This window comes from Dreissena polymorpha, chromosome 6 (assembly GCF_020536995.1).
Source record: "Dreissena polymorpha isolate Duluth1 chromosome 6, UMN_Dpol_1.0, whole genome shotgun sequence".
Taxonomy (NCBI): Eukaryota; Metazoa; Mollusca; class Bivalvia; order Myida; family Dreissenidae; genus Dreissena; species Dreissena polymorpha.
In genome coordinates this window covers 96,574,509-96,591,321 of record NC_068360.1, presented here as the reverse complement: position 1 = coordinate 96,591,321, position 16,813 = coordinate 96,574,509, and the positions used below count along the sequence as shown (strand labels likewise).

The 16,813-nt window shown below is 35.6% G+C and overlaps 3 protein-coding genes across 7 annotated transcripts in view; 2 read left to right on the top strand and 1 right to left on the bottom strand.

The window, feature by feature from the left end:
- Positions 1–4,002, bottom strand: part of LOC127833795 (4'-phosphopantetheine phosphatase-like) — a 54,641-nt gene extending 50,639 nt beyond the window's left edge. For both annotated transcript variants that reach the window (XM_052359239.1, XM_052359240.1), the window contains exons 1-3: positions 3,895–4,002; positions 2,368–2,527; positions 712–785 (exon numbers count right to left, since the gene is read on the bottom strand). In XM_052359239.1, coding sequence (XP_052215199.1) covers positions 712–785; positions 2,368–2,473 — 180 coding nt within the window. In that variant the 5' untranslated portion in view covers positions 2,474–2,527; positions 3,895–4,002. The remainder of the gene's footprint in view (positions 1–711; positions 786–2,367; positions 2,528–3,894) is intronic.
- A 2,543-nt stretch (positions 4,003–6,545) lies between these two features.
- The window catches only part of LOC127833799 (uncharacterized), a 108,695-nt gene continuing 98,427 nt past the window's right edge, over positions 6,546–16,813 (top strand). The window contains exons 1-4 of one of the 3 annotated variants that reach the window (XM_052359246.1): positions 6,546–7,070; positions 7,213–7,317; positions 8,451–8,563; positions 9,428–10,169. In XM_052359246.1, coding sequence (XP_052215206.1) covers positions 6,913–7,070; positions 7,213–7,317; positions 8,451–8,563; positions 9,428–9,453 — 402 coding nt within the window. In that variant the 5' untranslated portion in view covers positions 6,546–6,912 and the 3' untranslated portion in view covers positions 9,454–10,169. Of the gene's footprint in view, positions 7,071–7,212; positions 7,318–8,450; positions 8,564–9,427; positions 10,170–16,813 lie in introns of those variants that run through there. The other 2 variants (XM_052359245.1, XM_052359247.1) reach the window with 2 other exon arrangements.
- On the top strand, positions 12,221–15,002 carry LOC127833800 (uncharacterized). Of its 2 annotated transcripts, none has more exons than XM_052359249.1 (3): positions 12,221–12,767; positions 13,241–13,379; positions 14,411–15,002. In XM_052359249.1, the coding sequence occupies exons 1-3, from the start codon at positions 12,574–12,576 to the stop codon at positions 14,420–14,422; spliced, it is 345 nt and encodes a 114-aa protein (XP_052215209.1). In that variant the 5' UTR covers positions 12,221–12,573; the 3' UTR covers positions 14,423–15,002. The 2 variants fall into 2 exon arrangements, with proteins under 2 accessions (XP_052215209.1, XP_052215208.1); XM_052359248.1 differs by having other exon boundaries at positions 14,290–14,430.

The following is a 16,813-nucleotide window of genomic DNA, read 5'->3' as shown; positions in this document are numbered from 1 at the left end:
GACAAAGTTATATGGACGAACTGTACATGTCAATATTTAACATTTCATCTTTGTGGTAGCAAGGTTTCACATGACACATCATCTCCTCAGGATGAACATTTTTAATATGTTATTTTAAAATTGAATCATGAATGGCAAAGTTACATTCCAGACAACCTGAGACATCATAGTGCAGGCACGCACTATTGAACGCATGTACTAATGAACGCACACACTATTGAACACACAAACTAAAGTAGATATGCATGCAGTTATGAAGATATGCACGCACTAATTTAGATATGCACGCACTAACACAGATATGCCACACTTACAAAGATATGCACGCACTAACGTAGATATGCATGCACTGACGTAGACATGCACGCACAAACGTAGATATGCATGCACTAACGTAGATATGCACGCATTAACCAAGATATGCACGCACTAACGTACAAACACTCTACCATTGTGATTGCTACACTGAGCTAATTGCCAGCAGGCTTAAAAAATGGCAAATGAAGTTCTATTATTACTTTTGCTTTTAATAATATGATATAATTCGAACATAAGTCATCGACACCCATTATTTTGCTTCAAACAATAAAGGACACAATGTTGTAAAACTGCAGACTGAAGTGGCTAACCTGGGACAACACTATGCACATGCATTAAGTCAACTTTTCCCAAATCGTGGCCCATTTACACTTATTATAATCCTGGTCTTACCTTGTCATCCTCAAGAACCCTGGATGTCTTCCGTTGCACGGTCGCAGTGTATGCAAGCTTGGCCAACGATCCACCTGCAGGGACAATAAACTTTGTTTATGATATCAGGGATAGACACTTAGAAGGTTGCCCAGACGGACAACTATCAATTGTACTTAGGTAGTCTGGCCAAACTGGACAAAACCAGAACCAAGTCATAAGTATCTTACTTGATTTTTAACAATACAAAATCAGACAATATTATAAAATTGCAGTATTAACTGAGTGAATTGTATGCATTTGTATGAGCCTGAATCTTTATGCTTTAAAAAAAAGTAAACTGATAAACTGTGGGAAAACTGTTTTAAGCTTTGTAACAATCAAGCTAGTTTTCGGGATCGACTACCAAATTTTAAAATTGACTTGCCCCATCTCCCTTACTAAACTTACTTGCCTCGGGGAAAAGGCACCCACTAATTTCTATCCCTGGATATCATGAGACATCATGTGCAAATCTTCAGAACAAGCTTTAAAATACTTTCTACTTTCATGTTACAGCATAATCTGACAATAAATTAAATTGTCAATACATTCATATATGGTATAAAATCTCCGGGATAGCAGTATAAATTCTCCATTATTCGATTATTTATGACGTATGAGGTTGAATCATATTGTGAATCCAAATTTAGTTGTTGTCTTTTATTAATTCAAGTAAGAAAGTGCAAGTTTCTTTAGCCAAATTCACCTTTATATGGCAAAGTTCTGCTATATTTTGAGTTTTAATGAAGAAAAACTTGTAGCCATATAGAATTTTCTTTAGCCAAATAGGTCAATTTGTAGCCATCGTCTAATTTGGCGAATGGCAGAGTAAGCCCTGAAGTGGCTTATTGTTGGGGCATGGAACCCATAAAAAAAATCTAAAAAATGGGAAAAACAAAAATTTACCATATTACTATAATTGGTAATGATTATCAGTGTTTTCCACCAGTTTGGGGAAAAGGCCGGATCCCTTTCGATTGGAAGAATTCTAATCGTCTTGACTATAATACAACTGCGATTTGAGTCAATGCATTATTGCTTACAAATACTTAAAAATTTATATTGTAAGTGTCTTCAATATTATATTTACTTTCATGTAGATCAACTGAAAAAGCTGAATGTTGCGATTGATATTTTTTAAGAGTGTTTTTAAACCTTCCATTGGGAATTGTTTAGGAACCATTTGGGAAATATATATACTTTTTTCCAATTGGGAATGGGTCCCTGTTACAGCCCCAAATTTGAAGAAAAAACAATGGTAATATGATAATAATAATTAAATAACATAAATATTTATAATAGAAACATGAAATTTCTGCAGGTAATACCCAGGTATATGTATAATACAGCTGCTAAATGCTGAGCACATAGAAATGGCGTCTAGTTATCTGACTGTTGATGTCGTTTTTGAAAAGTGACGCAAAGGATTAACAATTACGTGCCTGTGCGCATAGCGGGTGTTAGCATGAACTATATAACTTGTGGTTTAATGCTACCAATACTAAAAATACGATACTTATACGGCTTGACTGTGCATAATAAAATATAGCGGCTTGGTACTTGAAAAGATTTTAAGATGAACTTTTAAAATATAAAATCGTATATATTCAACTTATGACATTATAATAACTATACCTATGTCGATTGCAAAACGTCGTGCAGTCTTCAGGTTCTTGAAAACATTTTCATCAGGTAACTGGATGCTTTTTACCCTGGTTTCAACCGTCTCTGAGGCAAACATGGCCAGTTGTTTGGAGTAGACCAAAATACTGACAAGGTTGTTTTTTTAATGAATCTGAAATAAAAAACATGCAACTTTAAAAAAATGTATCAACAAGAGATGTGTTTGTCAGAAACACAATGCCCCCTATTACGCTGCTTTAAAATAAAATTTCAATACATCATTTGACAGGTTTATAAATTATCTCCCTTTTAAAGGTTATTACTTCCCTTGGACTGTATTTTTTTACTTTTGACCTTGAAGGATGACCTTGACCTTTTACCACTCAAAATGTGCAGCTCCATGAGATACACATGCATGCCAAATATCAAGTTGCTATCTTCAATATTGCAAAAGTTATGGCCAATTTTAAAGTTTTTGGACGGACTGACGGACGGACAGACAGAAAGTTCAAATGCTATATGCCACCCTACTGGGGGCATAAAAAGTAAAATATAATTTGCCTCAATACAACAGAATGGTATAAGGACTGTGAAATTAATTGTGATTGTCTACTAGTTGCGGTCTTTTTAATCTGATCTTAGTATATGTGATAAACATCAAATGAAATTTTTTACAATTTCATGACTAACAATTTGTTTAAAGTTTTGCAAACATTGGAGGATTTAGATAATCAATTTATTGGCAATTCCGTTTATCTAAAAGCATTTGGAGGGATAAATGCATTATTCATCTTAGTGATTTCACATGAAATTCTTGTCTTTGGTTATTGTACCTCCAAGAGGCAAATATTGCATAACTGAGTGGCCAAATTTGCTTATAATACTCGACTATAATAGCATCCAGGAAATTTATTAACTTGACAGATTTTTTTATTAAGAATAATAAATTTTATAGTAATACATTTATTTCAGTAAACTGTGAATTAACAACTTTGAATATCATATAGATTTAAAATTATATGGTAATTTCTTTCCGTTATTGTTCCTCGACCATGATGCGGTGGTCGAGTGGTAACACACTGGTCTACCATTCCAGAGGTCCCCGGTTCAATTCCCAGCCAGGGCACTGGACACTTCAGAAATGCTTCAAGTGTTTCCCACCCAACTAGAGATGTACTGGTATGAAACCCAGGTAATTCTCGTGTGTATCCATGCTATACACTGAGCACGTAAAAGAACCAAGGGATCTATTCGCAAAGCCAAAATAGGGTATCGCAACCGGATTCCTTGTATCCCAATAATGTCTCTTCTGCTTGATGTCTCTTCAGCAAAAAGCAAAGGACCCCATTGGAAACATGTGCTTGGAATTTACATGGGTTATCCTTGACTGCAAGGTCAAAAGAAATACACATACACATGATAAAGGCTGGCATGAAGTATCCCTTGTTACGAACAGGCTTGTGTACGAACGTTAATACAATGTTTAGAGAACTTTTCGACATATATAATGCGTAAAAGAACAATACCCCATACACTTACAAATAATCAACAATACGTAAATGCTTTCGAAAGAAGTGCAATCATATAGACGACAAATTCATCAATAGGTCTAACCCAGAATGTAAACAAACATTCCGACTAAATAACAGTAAATTTTAACGATTACACATCACTATATTAACCCATGCCTTGTTTGAAGCGCAGAGCGGTATAAAAAATCTAACCACATGCGAATAAGGATTTTCAAAGTTTAGAAAGTTATAGTGACTTTATAATTTATAGTGCATTATTCCATACTGGCTTTTCTACTCATGTATTCGTGTACTATTCATGTACATTTATCCTTGGTTTATCGAGATCTATACATGTGATTGTAGATCTGGGAAAAACGGGGCTTAATGCATTTGCATAAAATGTCGTCCCAGATAAGCCTGTGCAGTCCACACATGCTAATAAGGGAGGATACTTTCCGCTTTCAGGACTCTTTCGATTAAAGAATGTTTTCCTCTAAACGATAATCTACTCTGTGCGGAACGTATCGTCTATGATTAGCCTGTGCGCACTGATCTGGCTAATCTGCGGAGACATTTTACGCCATCCATTCAGCTCTATTACTCTAGGGCGAGGCTTATTTATCAGACATACGCTAATCTGGGACGACACTTTACGCCATCCATCCAGCTCTATTACTCTAGGGCGAGGCTTATTTATCAGACATACGCTCAGAGAATGTTTCAACGTAACACTTCAGGATTCATATTTCTTTAAAACGGCTCAAGATGTCAACTAGTAATTTCGAAAAGTGATTTTTGAGAAAATTAGTTTTTTAACGAAACTATACGATTTTGTCGAATATTTATGAATTTATATCAAATGTGTAAAAAACTTATTATACGTATATTTCAATATAAATTAAAATAAAAGTTATGAAGAAGATATGTCGAAAAATGCGAAATAAGCCAGATATTTAATTTTGAAATCGAAAATGTATGTACAATCGAATTCGCCAGCATGTAAATAATGCATTAACGATGTGAATCTAAATTTAGTTTAACGGTTCATTTTAAATTCCTGCAACGATATCTATTCACCCGACCCACGAACACTAACTAAAAAGACGAATACTTTGGTTATTGTAGGAAAATATGTACGAAGTATCTTCGTCACAATTGTCTCGGGGCGCTAATTTGTCTTTGCTGCATTCAGGTATGTTAATACACATACCTGCTGCATTTTATGAAATTCGTCAATGTATAATTTTTCTCATTTTATGAAATTCGTCAATGTATATTTTTTCTTGTCTATTTTGTGTTAGTGTACCATATTTTTATAAATATATTACAATTTAACACATACAAAAATCGCATAGTCTCGCTTTAAAATTATTCATTAATACATCTTTTACACTTCTGGATTTCGCGTGGGGGTATTGTTTTTCTCGTGATACACTTGCATATGTATGTATGCGGAAACTCATTTGATTTTTGCATATATCTTTTTCACTTTGCATTTGATTAAAATGAACGAAACATAAAAGCTGTTCTTATATTGATTTAAAAAAGGATTTGTTTGTGCAACGTGACGTTTGTCTCGTGGTTGTTCGTTAAAAGTGTAGTGCATGTGATTAAAAGCTTGCAAAAGCAACACATCGGTTGCTCAAGTATTACATCACAAACCAAGAATGTTTGATATACCATCAAAATTACGCCATCCTAAAATTATAGAACATGTATGTGAGGCATTAAACATGGGGTAAGGAGACGAGCTTCAACGCTTTGTAGTTTTCGAGAACTAGAATGGACCCGTAAGTGTCATTGTGTCATCTAAGCAATAAGGTGACCTGAAAGATACTGAGCAATCAGGAATGGATTCTCTTTTCATGCATGTTCGATTAAGATTACCGGTATGACTTTTAAATATGGAATTCGGATAGTGCCATCTATGATCTCGCACTTTTTCATCAAGGACGACACACGAAGCGATACACGAAATGTTGCGCGACACACGAAGTGACACACGATATTTTGCGCGATACACGAAGCGACGCGCGAGAATGTACCACGAAATATCGCCCCTGTGTAGGTTGTCCAAGTGGCGATATATCGTGGTAAATATCGCGTGTCGCTTCGTGTATCGCGCAAAATATCGTGTGTCGCTTCGTGTTTCGCGCAAAATATCGTGTGTCGCTTTGAGTATCGCGCAAAATATCGTGTCTCGCATTCAAAGATCGACAAGCAAAACACAAAGCGACACACGATATTTTTCGCGACACACTAAGCGATATTTCGTGGTACATTCTCGCGCGTCGGTTCGTGTATCGCGAAAAATATCGTGTGTCGATTCGCGTGTCGCGCAAAATATCGTGTATCGCTTCGTGTGTCGTCCTTGATGAAAAAGTGCGATATTATAGATGGCACTATCCGAATTCCGCAATTAAATGATTTTCAATGATTGTCAATATTTGAAGATTATGGCATTTAGCGACGTTTTATTTCAAGCGATATAAGTAGTTTAATGATATGTCATCGATTCGTCGATCTAAAAGAATAAAAATAAAATGAGATATTTAAATATGCGTGTTTTGTCAAATTTTCAAATTTTGAACAAATCCGGTGAAGGTGTTTTTTCTACAGATGTTTCATTCACTTACGTAAATACACATTTAAAACTCATTCCAAAGTTCTTTACTTTGTGTAAATACTTCTTTCAAGCCATTCCACATTTTATATTGATTTAATTCTCCGTGTGTCTATATAAATTGGATAATGCACGCTATTCATAAAAGGACTGTAACTTGATATGTAGTGATCGACGAAAATACTTCCAAAGTCCTCCTTAAAATGACACATGAGATGTTTAGCAATATAGCTGCAATCATTATGTTTTGTAAATTTATTAATACCTGCAAGGGACGATTGTGCATTAATTATAAGAACGGTTTGTGTATGCATTAAACATTGTGATTTGAAAACACTTGGGCGAGCGTTTATAGCAACAGCCTTTAAACTTAGATGAATTAATATTTTCATCATAAAGCTATATGTCATTCGCATTAACATGAACTGGAAATTATATACATTAACCATAATCGTGCACGTGCTGATCGTACCGAAAGTGATGACGTCACGGGAATTTGTGACACCGGGACTTCCGGCGTGCTACGTGTCGTTGTCGAAGGAAGAAGCCGTGGAGGGTTTGTCAACTTCCTGCAATATGTTAGTATATAAACATTATTTATTTCTGATTTTCTTAAAAAACAATATGAGTAGTAGTCGTTAAAGCATCGTCGCAAAGTGAATTAAAATGTAAATATAATTGATCTCTGTATAGATTCATTTATGTTGTTGTTATTTTCAGTTCGGCTGCACAATGTTCGCAGAATGGACTGGCCTATTATCTATATTGTGGCGCGGATCACTACTGCTGTAACCAGGACGACGGATGTCAGGCATGTTGTCCCAAGTAAGTAGTGGTGTATGTTTGGCCTGTACTTTATATTGTGGCGCGGAGCACTACTGCTACTGTAATTCAATGTTCTGATCCATGTTGACATTCATCAGATCCAAATTGGTAGATACAAGGTCTTTTAGTTCTCCATTTCGATATCAGGAAGCGGGATCAACGGTGTGTTAAGGGGTTTAAAACGGGCTGGAAGGAATGTAAACGCACCGTTAAGAACTTTATTTTTGCAAATATCTCAAGTTATTGAAACACATTTTCAAAAACCTTTAGAGCATTAAAGACTATTTTTCTTGCAGTTGGTTCCAATATTTTAAGATTTAAGAATTAATCTTTGAATACGTCTGAAATCGGTGCCAAAATGTATCGCTGCGTGCTGCATAACCGTGTACGTGAGTGCTGTATAAATCGAATTTTTAGCCAAGAACGCATGTTTATTAAATAAAGTAATTCTGATGTATTTCGCATTGCCATAAGCAGCATAAAAACTGTCTTTTATGCACTAGTTTAATTTCTTAAAAAAATATTTTAAAAAGTTATTCGAAATAAAGCACCACTTACCGTTGTGTTTACATCTGTTAAAGTTTATTTGTTAACCCCCACACAGTCAGGTGATCCTGCACGCTGGATATGTAAATTGACAGATAAAACTTTGCATAAACCATAAATATATCATAAATTTTTTTTAAATAATTTGGCACAATCTCATCAGGAACTACATTCCCCGCCTAAAATAGATTTACGTGTACAATAGTCTTCATATAAACGAAAAATTCCATAGAAGCGGAAAGTTTCGTCCCTAATTAGCCTGTGCGAACTGTGTATTCTAATCTTAGATGACACTTTGCGAACGTGCATTAAGCGCAGACTTCACAGAAAGAGACTTTATTACTCGGAAAAAGCACATGCTTATCTGGGACAAACACTTTACGCACATGCTTATCTGGGACAACACTTTACGCACATGCTTATCTGGGACAACACTTTACGCACATGCTTATCTGGGACAACACTTTACGCAAATGCTTATAAATCTGGGACAACACTTTACGCACATGCATTAAGCCCAGTTTTCACAGAATGCGGTTCGATAAATAAAGCAGTGCATAAAACTGTCATATTCTTCATATTTACAGTCGGTCGTCTCTGAACAAGAATGAAGTGGCTGGAATTGTAATCGGCTGCGTCATTCTGACAAGCATCATCATGGTGGCCACCTACGTCATTTCCGGGAAGTTCTGCAAGCTGAGTACGTCATAACATAGTGTTACGGAATTGCTATCATAAAACATGGCGCCTATCGTCCTAATTGATTTAAAGCAACTTATCTTATTAATTCAACCTTTAGAGCTAAACAACCAGTTTAAAGAAAAACCACTTGAATAGAATTACAACAATACTTATGTGCATTCTATTATTTGTGTGTTTTTTTTTCGCGCATCTTATATTAACGACTGCAATCGACACACATGACAAATGTCAAAAATGATGTCATCTAGGCGCGCTCAAAGGTATTGAACATGAAACAATCGTCTTCTTAATGAAGTCAGCGATGGAATAAACATCATATAAAGGTGTTCAATCTATAAAGGCGTCAATTTATACGCCTCGCTATGGGGAAATGGGGTTTAATTAATGTGCGCAAAGTGTTGTCCCAGGTTACCCGCAGTCCGCACAGGCTAATCCGGGACGAACATTTCCGCATGCATAAACTGGAGTTTCGCTATAAAGAGACTTCTCTTAAAATACCATACCAACGGACATTATATCCTGATAAGCATGTGCAGACTACATAGGCTAATCTAGGGCGACACCTGACGCACATGGCTTAAACCCAATATTCCCAGATCAAGGCTATGTTGAAGCACCTCTAACTTCGGGGAACGCGTCTACCGACAAACAACTTCATAGTGATGGTCATATTTTGTGTTGTTACCACTATGTTCAAAATGAAAGTGTACTTTCTTTAATTGGCGACAGTAACGAATATGTGAAAGTGATAATAAGAGTCCGATTGAGATTTGGTTTTAATAGCAAATTTTTGTTGTGTAGCTTCTCTGAGTAGATGTAATTCGGCAAAAAAACTGTAATATAAACCTTCTATTTATTACAGAATCTTCGGCAATGAGCGATGGTTGATCACGGTAAATAACAACCGGATATGATGTCAAATGCTGTGATGTCATATGCCAAACAGTGAAGCCATAAGCATTTAAAATGTCAAAGTGTGTAATGAAACGTGAAGCAATAAGCATGATAATTTTTAAACTGTGTGCTTCGAAAAGTGTATAGACAGTCCTTATTGTTCACATTGAACCGGACTTATGCCCCTCAATGCAATACTTCCAAAATACGAAACTCTAGTTAGAAATTCTAGCCGATGTGTTCCAAGCGCATAACGAACAGTCGGCAATCAATACGCATTTATTATATTCCTGCTTGTGAATGTAAACTTTTCAGGGACCTTACTTAAACTGATCTTTCGATAATAAACATGCGCCTCGCTCTGGGAAAAGGGAGCTGTGTGCTGTCCGCACAGGCTAATCAGAGCCGACACTGTCCGCATGTATTTGTTTAAAGAAAGTCTGTTCTAAACGAAAATAAAATCAAGGCGAAAAGTGTCATCTCTGATAAGCCTGTTTAGTTTACACAGGCTAATATTGGACGTTACTATAACGAACTTGCATTTAAGCAAGTTTCCCCAGAACGTGGTTCATACTTTTGTTACAGTGGTGCACAAACCATTTAACTGAATCAACATATAGAGCTTCGCATTTACACTGCTTTTGCTCGATTTTCGTTTGCGGTGAAGATGTTTGCCCTCATGTTAAATTGTTATATACATTTTTGCGTATTAGCCCACTTTCTGAACTGAACTGATATTAAAGTGTAGTTGATCATTTGCTCTTCGATATTTTTTCTTTATTCAAAATGTATTGTCTTGAGCGCAATATTGAACCAGAATTTTGAAACGATGTTTCTCGAGTTCGCTTTCGTTCAAAGGACTTAAAGGATTCGTGTGTTTTGAATCTCTCACAGTAACTAACCAGGGATCTGGTATTACCTAGACATGCTTATTCAGAATCCAGCATTACTTTATTTCCATCGCTGATTGATTTTCTATGGTATATGGAATATGGTGTAATGTATTGAATACGGTGCAATTTATTGATTGCGGTGTAATTTAAGGACCTTTTTAAATTCAAGTTTATATGAATATTTCATTTCACACTATCACGTATTGAACCCAAATTTATTTACAACAATTAAAACTTCTAATTTCAAAATAGGACAACCCCTGTAAAGATAAGTTAACTATCTAATACCAGAAGAAGATTGGACAGCCCCTGTAATGATAAGTTAACTATCTAATACCAGGAAAACGATACTTAACTATTGATTTTTCCTTCAGGATGAAAGCGCTTAAATATTTATACCAACTGATCAAGCTGAACAATTGCTATCGACTGATCTTTGAATGAATGAGTTTACAAATATCGCGTTTACGATACACGCATAAGGTATAAGCTATGGATTTCGGTTTGTGGTATATTTATATCCGTTTCTTAAAATGATATTAGCAGTCATGCGAAAATGGGTCCATCTGTAGCCAACCGCGCAATATGTTAAGGAGCTATAATGTCTGGTTTGGATTTACATTGACAGTTGCCCGCTACGCACGATGCATATGGTATAAGACCCAGTTTCGCATGACGCGGGTCATATTGTTACTTAAATTAGAATGTGAAACTATTAATTAGAAAAAGAACAATGTTTACCACATGTTGTGACATTTGCGCTCGCGAAGCATTCCCTTGTTAGGAACACAGCACTGATGACCTTTCACCTCGAATTTTGACATAAACCTTTGACTGGGTAACAATTTGTTTATGCAGCATATTGTCTGGGTAACGGGAAAAGCCTTTATCGGAAATATTATTAAAACTCGTCCAGCCATTAAGATGTATAAGACCTGACACGGAAGTATATTGTCCTTTGAACTTGAATTGTGATCTTGACTTTTCACCGAGGAAGAACTGCTGTACGCTTCGCATCGTCTATTTATAAAAAGTAACAATCTGAATTAAAATCGTTCCATGCAGTTTAAACGTTACAGAGCGCAAACGCAACTTACTGACCTTTAATATTGAACTTTGTCCTTTACCTTACATGGAAGACAATAGGAGTATTATACGACATTTTCTGGTCCGATGGAATAATAATCTTCAGAAATATTACATTCTGCCAAGACATTAAACACGAAAATTAATTACACTTTAAGGGCCGACAGCACGGGTTTATATGGAATGATACTTTGCGCACATGCATTACGACAGTTTTCCCAGAGTGCAACCCATATAAATGATAAATGCGAATGTTCTCTTATATTATAAGGGTGTCAAATGGCCAACATCTAAAATTCTGAAAATAAGCCTAGCATTTGGGGGTCAAGAGCCAAAAGTGGGTTAATAATTAATGTAATCATGTTTACATTGTTTACAATATGTCAAAGTAAAATAATTTGTGTTTAAGATGACCTTTTGTGACAAGAATCTTTAAATACCAGATCAAAAAATTCTCTGACTTATATCAATATCAAAAGCGGCCCTAGAGGGCCTCAATCCTGAATTCAGGAAATATCATGAACGTTGACAGCTCAGAAATCCAGGAATGGATAGATGGATACCTCATCAAAGTGCGCTATGTTTGTTGACATACAAGGAAACAACACTATTTAAACAAAGGAAAACACACAAAAAAACGTCTGTATTTACACATGTGAACAGAGGCGATTTGTACATGTTTAAAATTATTCTTATATCCTTTTTACCCGGTTGAAGATAAACGAAAAAAGTTTCGATATTTTAAAGACACAATCAGAGCACCATACATAAATGTTCGTAAACGTTCTATACTAGGATTGATAAATATTTTGTTACAGTTTTTAATGATCAGTGTATGGAAAATCAATACTAGATAAGACAAAACTCAAAACTACAAATCGCAAAAGTTAACAAAAGAACGCCTGCATAATATACTATCGGATTAACGATCTGACTCTACAAACAATTATTATTATATTTGAAAATGTTAACTCGTATATAGCATGTGTATATAATAAAACAAGAGTGCGTGCCCCTTACATTTACATTTATAGTATGCACACATTACCCGGGACAATGAAAAACGGATGAGAATTGTGACAACTAAGCATAAATATTGTTATTATTAAATATATAACTATTTTTTTGTTCAAAAATGATTTGCCACAATGGAAGTTTATTATTTTCAATCGCCGTCCTCTTGAACGTGGTACGCGTGAACTTTGCTCGGACGGACTGCGCTCAAAAGCAGTACGCGGACTTTGAAGATATCAGCTCAAGCCACGGGAAAGTCTACTGTGGGTTCGGATACCACGAGTGCGGTAACAATGGCAACGCGTGTTGTAGCAAGTAGGTCAATCTGTTTATTTATATATCAAATGATATTAAATTATATTAATCCTTAACAAGTACATTGTAACATGTCTCTTGCGAAGTATCAAACTCACAATTAACTCTGGCGTATGGAATAAATACGTTCTGTTGTTTAATTCAATCATAATATATAACAAATACAATTAAATTTAATTCCGAACCGATATATTTATTTATTGAACGACAATGCATATGAGCTTCGCTGTTAGAAAAAAGCTTTAATGCATGTGCGCTAAGTATCGACAGAGATTAGACTGTGCAGTCCTGATAGGCTTATCACGGACCGGGTTTTCGCTACGAAGAGACTTTCTTTAAATAATTTATTATAACACCAGCAAGTGCCGTCCGTGAAAAGACTGTGCGGATTACACAGGCTAATATAAGACGACACCAAACGCACATACATTAAGCCCCGTTTTCCTAAAGCGCTACTAATATTACTATTTCAGCGTAAATATTTACACCATCCAGCTGGTTCTGATAATTCTCGGCCCATCTACCCTCGTGGTCGCTGTTACATTCTTGATTGTTATCCTGACAAAGTTCAAAGCGAGGCTTTCCAAGGACCCGACGCATCCTTCGCCGGCGGTAAGTTCAACCATTTGCAATGAGCTCTGAAATACTGAAATATCATGTATATACGTCGGAATCATATGTCTTGATCTTTCAAAAATGACTTTTTCGTGGAAACGTAAATTCGTGTACTTCTTATTTTGGTAAAAAAAGAGGAATTGGATCGTTTATTTTCCGACGTGTTTGCTTAAAATTTGTATATCGGTAAACCAAAGCAATGAACGAAAATTGATATTCCATGAGTATAAATGGGCCTTGATTTGTGAAAAGGAGGTTTAATGCATGTTCTTAAAGTGTCGTCCCATATTAGGATGTGTAGTCTAACCAGGGATGACACTTCGCCAAAACTGGATTTTTGCTAAGAAGAGACTTTCTTAAAACGAAAAATATCATAAAAGCGGAAAGTGTCGTCCCTGATTAGCCTGCGCGGACTGCACAGGTTAATCTGGAAATGCATTAGACCCTCTTTTCAAAGAGCACGGTTCCAATGACTGTACAATATCACACAAGTTTTTTGTGCAGTTATGTTTAAATTTAGTTGGCAATTTGCCGCAAGCAGTTTATATCGAGTACGTACACATAATCATACATAGCGTTCAAAGTAACATTAACACTCAAAATCAACGAGTATTTCGCAAAATATTTCGAAAACAAAACTAACACAAGAAAATCATTGTTCCTTTTAGAAATAGCCAAAAATTTAACACCTAGATGTGGTACGGTAACATAGATTTAACGAGAAACACAAAATGAAATAAAAAAACGATCATTTTGTATTGAGTTAAATTTCTGTTACCAGACCTGATTTAGTGTTGAAAGTTTGCTATCAGTAACATTATGTATTATTGTGTTAACTTTATTTTTTGGAAAAATTGTACGAAATATTTGTTGATTATGGGTGTATATGTTGTTGTTGTTTTTACAGGAAATGGATACCTAAGGATGGGGCCGTCAAGAGGTTTGGCGTTCCAACGATGTTGGAATTAAGAATTTCAATTACAATTGAAGTTATGTTGATGTTAAACTGCAATGCTTACCTTTTACAGAACTCTTCATAAGTGCATCAAACGTCAGAAAACTATCCACATGTGAATACCAGTTATGCGTGACTATATAGCTTGGATAGAGATAATGGATGTTACCGAATTTACTGGAGGAAAACATAAGAAGGCAGCCAACCTGGTAGAAACAAGCACCCTATGAAAGACAAAGTGGATCGATTTGTGATGCGCCGGTGTTTGTAAAAAGTGATGCGTTTCGGTTCATGTACATACAATTGTCATTTTCATTGTACGACGTGATAATAACATGTTTTGCATACACAATTTGTTCACATTATATGTCAAGAAAATTATGTGTTTTATTAACGAAGCGCTTAACATTTTATTATAAGTTTAAAGTTAAAGTCCATATTTAACATGTACACGTAAAAGAAAAATTCAGTTGATAATAGAAAACCAGAAATAAATATATTTCATAATTAAAAATACATCTCGTAAAATGCCCTGATTTAACAAAAAATACGGTAAAATCAATTGTTAGTGAAATATTAATTTCGATTACTTTGCGGTCTTATCTACGAATTCAACACACGAGTATATCATACAATGACGGACGCCAATCTCCCATTTTGTCCAAAATCAGAACACCCGAATAAACTTGTCTATGAAAGACTTCTTCATTAAAAACCACGAAAATGTCTGCCGACAAATACATCAACATTTTGCAGTATGTTTTTATGTTCTTATTTTGACCGCCAGTTCAAACTGCCACAAGAAAATGTAAGCAATGAATCGAAGGTAAGGATAGTCTGATATTATCATAAGTTATATATGGTGCATTTAGGCAAAATAAAATAAAAATCATTTACTGCTCTCCCGACTGACGATTGTAATCGTGTTGTAGATTTAGGTCCAACAATGTTGTCTTATTGCTTGCCACAAAGCCGAGAAATGTCATTTAATTAACACACGTTATTTAATCGATTAGACGTTACCATTTCAGTTTTGATTTTTATACCGGGAGAAGAGGTTGCCCAATCTATCGAAGCACATGATTGTTTGATTTATCTAATTCGCGCTCTGGGAAAACAGAACTTAAAGCATTCAGTAGCGATCCAGATTAGCCTGTGCGGTCAAAACAGAGTAAACATAGCCGACACTCTCCGCCTTTTCTTGATTTTCGTTTACATGCGCTTTCCTTTTAAAGAAACAATCAATTACAGCGGAAAATGTCGTCCCTGATTACCTATTTGGACTGCAAATGCTTATCCGGTTAGACATTTTACGGACATGCATTAAGTTCCGTTTTCCCAGAGCAAGGCTCATTAGTATTTGATTTGACGTGTCCTGTCATGTACACGGACCCCTTCCGACCATCACTCACACCTGCCCATGCTGCTGTTTGTGTTGTTGATGTTGTTCTTGGACACACGCCCGGACACATTTCTGTTAATTTTTTTGGATAATATCTAATGAAAAACATAGCATTAAGTTTAAGAGCAGGTAAATATACCTCTTGTACTTCAGTCTAAAACTACGAGAAAATTGATAGTCGCTTTGGGAAAACTCTATTTAACTTATGTTCGTAAAGTGTCGACCCAGATTAGCCTCTGTAGTTCACACAGGCTAATCAGGGACGGCAATTTCCGCTGTATGATATTTTCCGTTTGAATGGAATTCTCTTTTTAGCGAAAAGTAAGTTTAGAAGGAAAATGTTGTTCCTATGTAAGCATGCGCGGACTGCACAGTCCAATCTAGGATGAAAATTTAAGTACACACATTACTCCCCGTTTTCCCACGACGAGGGTCCTTTGACCATTCTGTAGTTAACAATCGCACGGATGACCCTTAATGCAATACTTTTTGAATGTACGGGAAATAAATTCGTGTGATGTACACATTGCATATGTGTTTGATTTTATTAGACCACATGGAAAACAGTTGAACAAAGTATACCGGTATATACAATGTGTGCTGCAAAAACTGAAAACAAAGTAACTCAATATTGAATTAAAACGCATTTACATTTAACAAACAATCATATACAATATTTACACGAATTTAGCTGTGACGAATTTATTACGCTCGAGTAATCGCAGGTTTCGAGTAATCCATGGTATTATTTGTTTTCACTGTTTGGTGATGGTGATGCTTAACTTCTGATCGCAATCGTTTTACATGTAAGACGGTGCTTGGAAAAGAAAAGGCTTTTTAAAACTCGCTATACTAAACTAAACAATAAGCATGATCATTCATTCATTTAATTTAATCAACATACACATATATAATCAAAAATATTCAAACAATATACAATGTAGATGTAGCTTTTTTTAAATAACACACAAGGTACGTACATACGTCTGAAAAAAAAACACGAAAAGCAACATGGTCACTACACAGTTTGTATTTAATTTACATATACTCAAACTTGTGTTGTTTAAAGTCTAA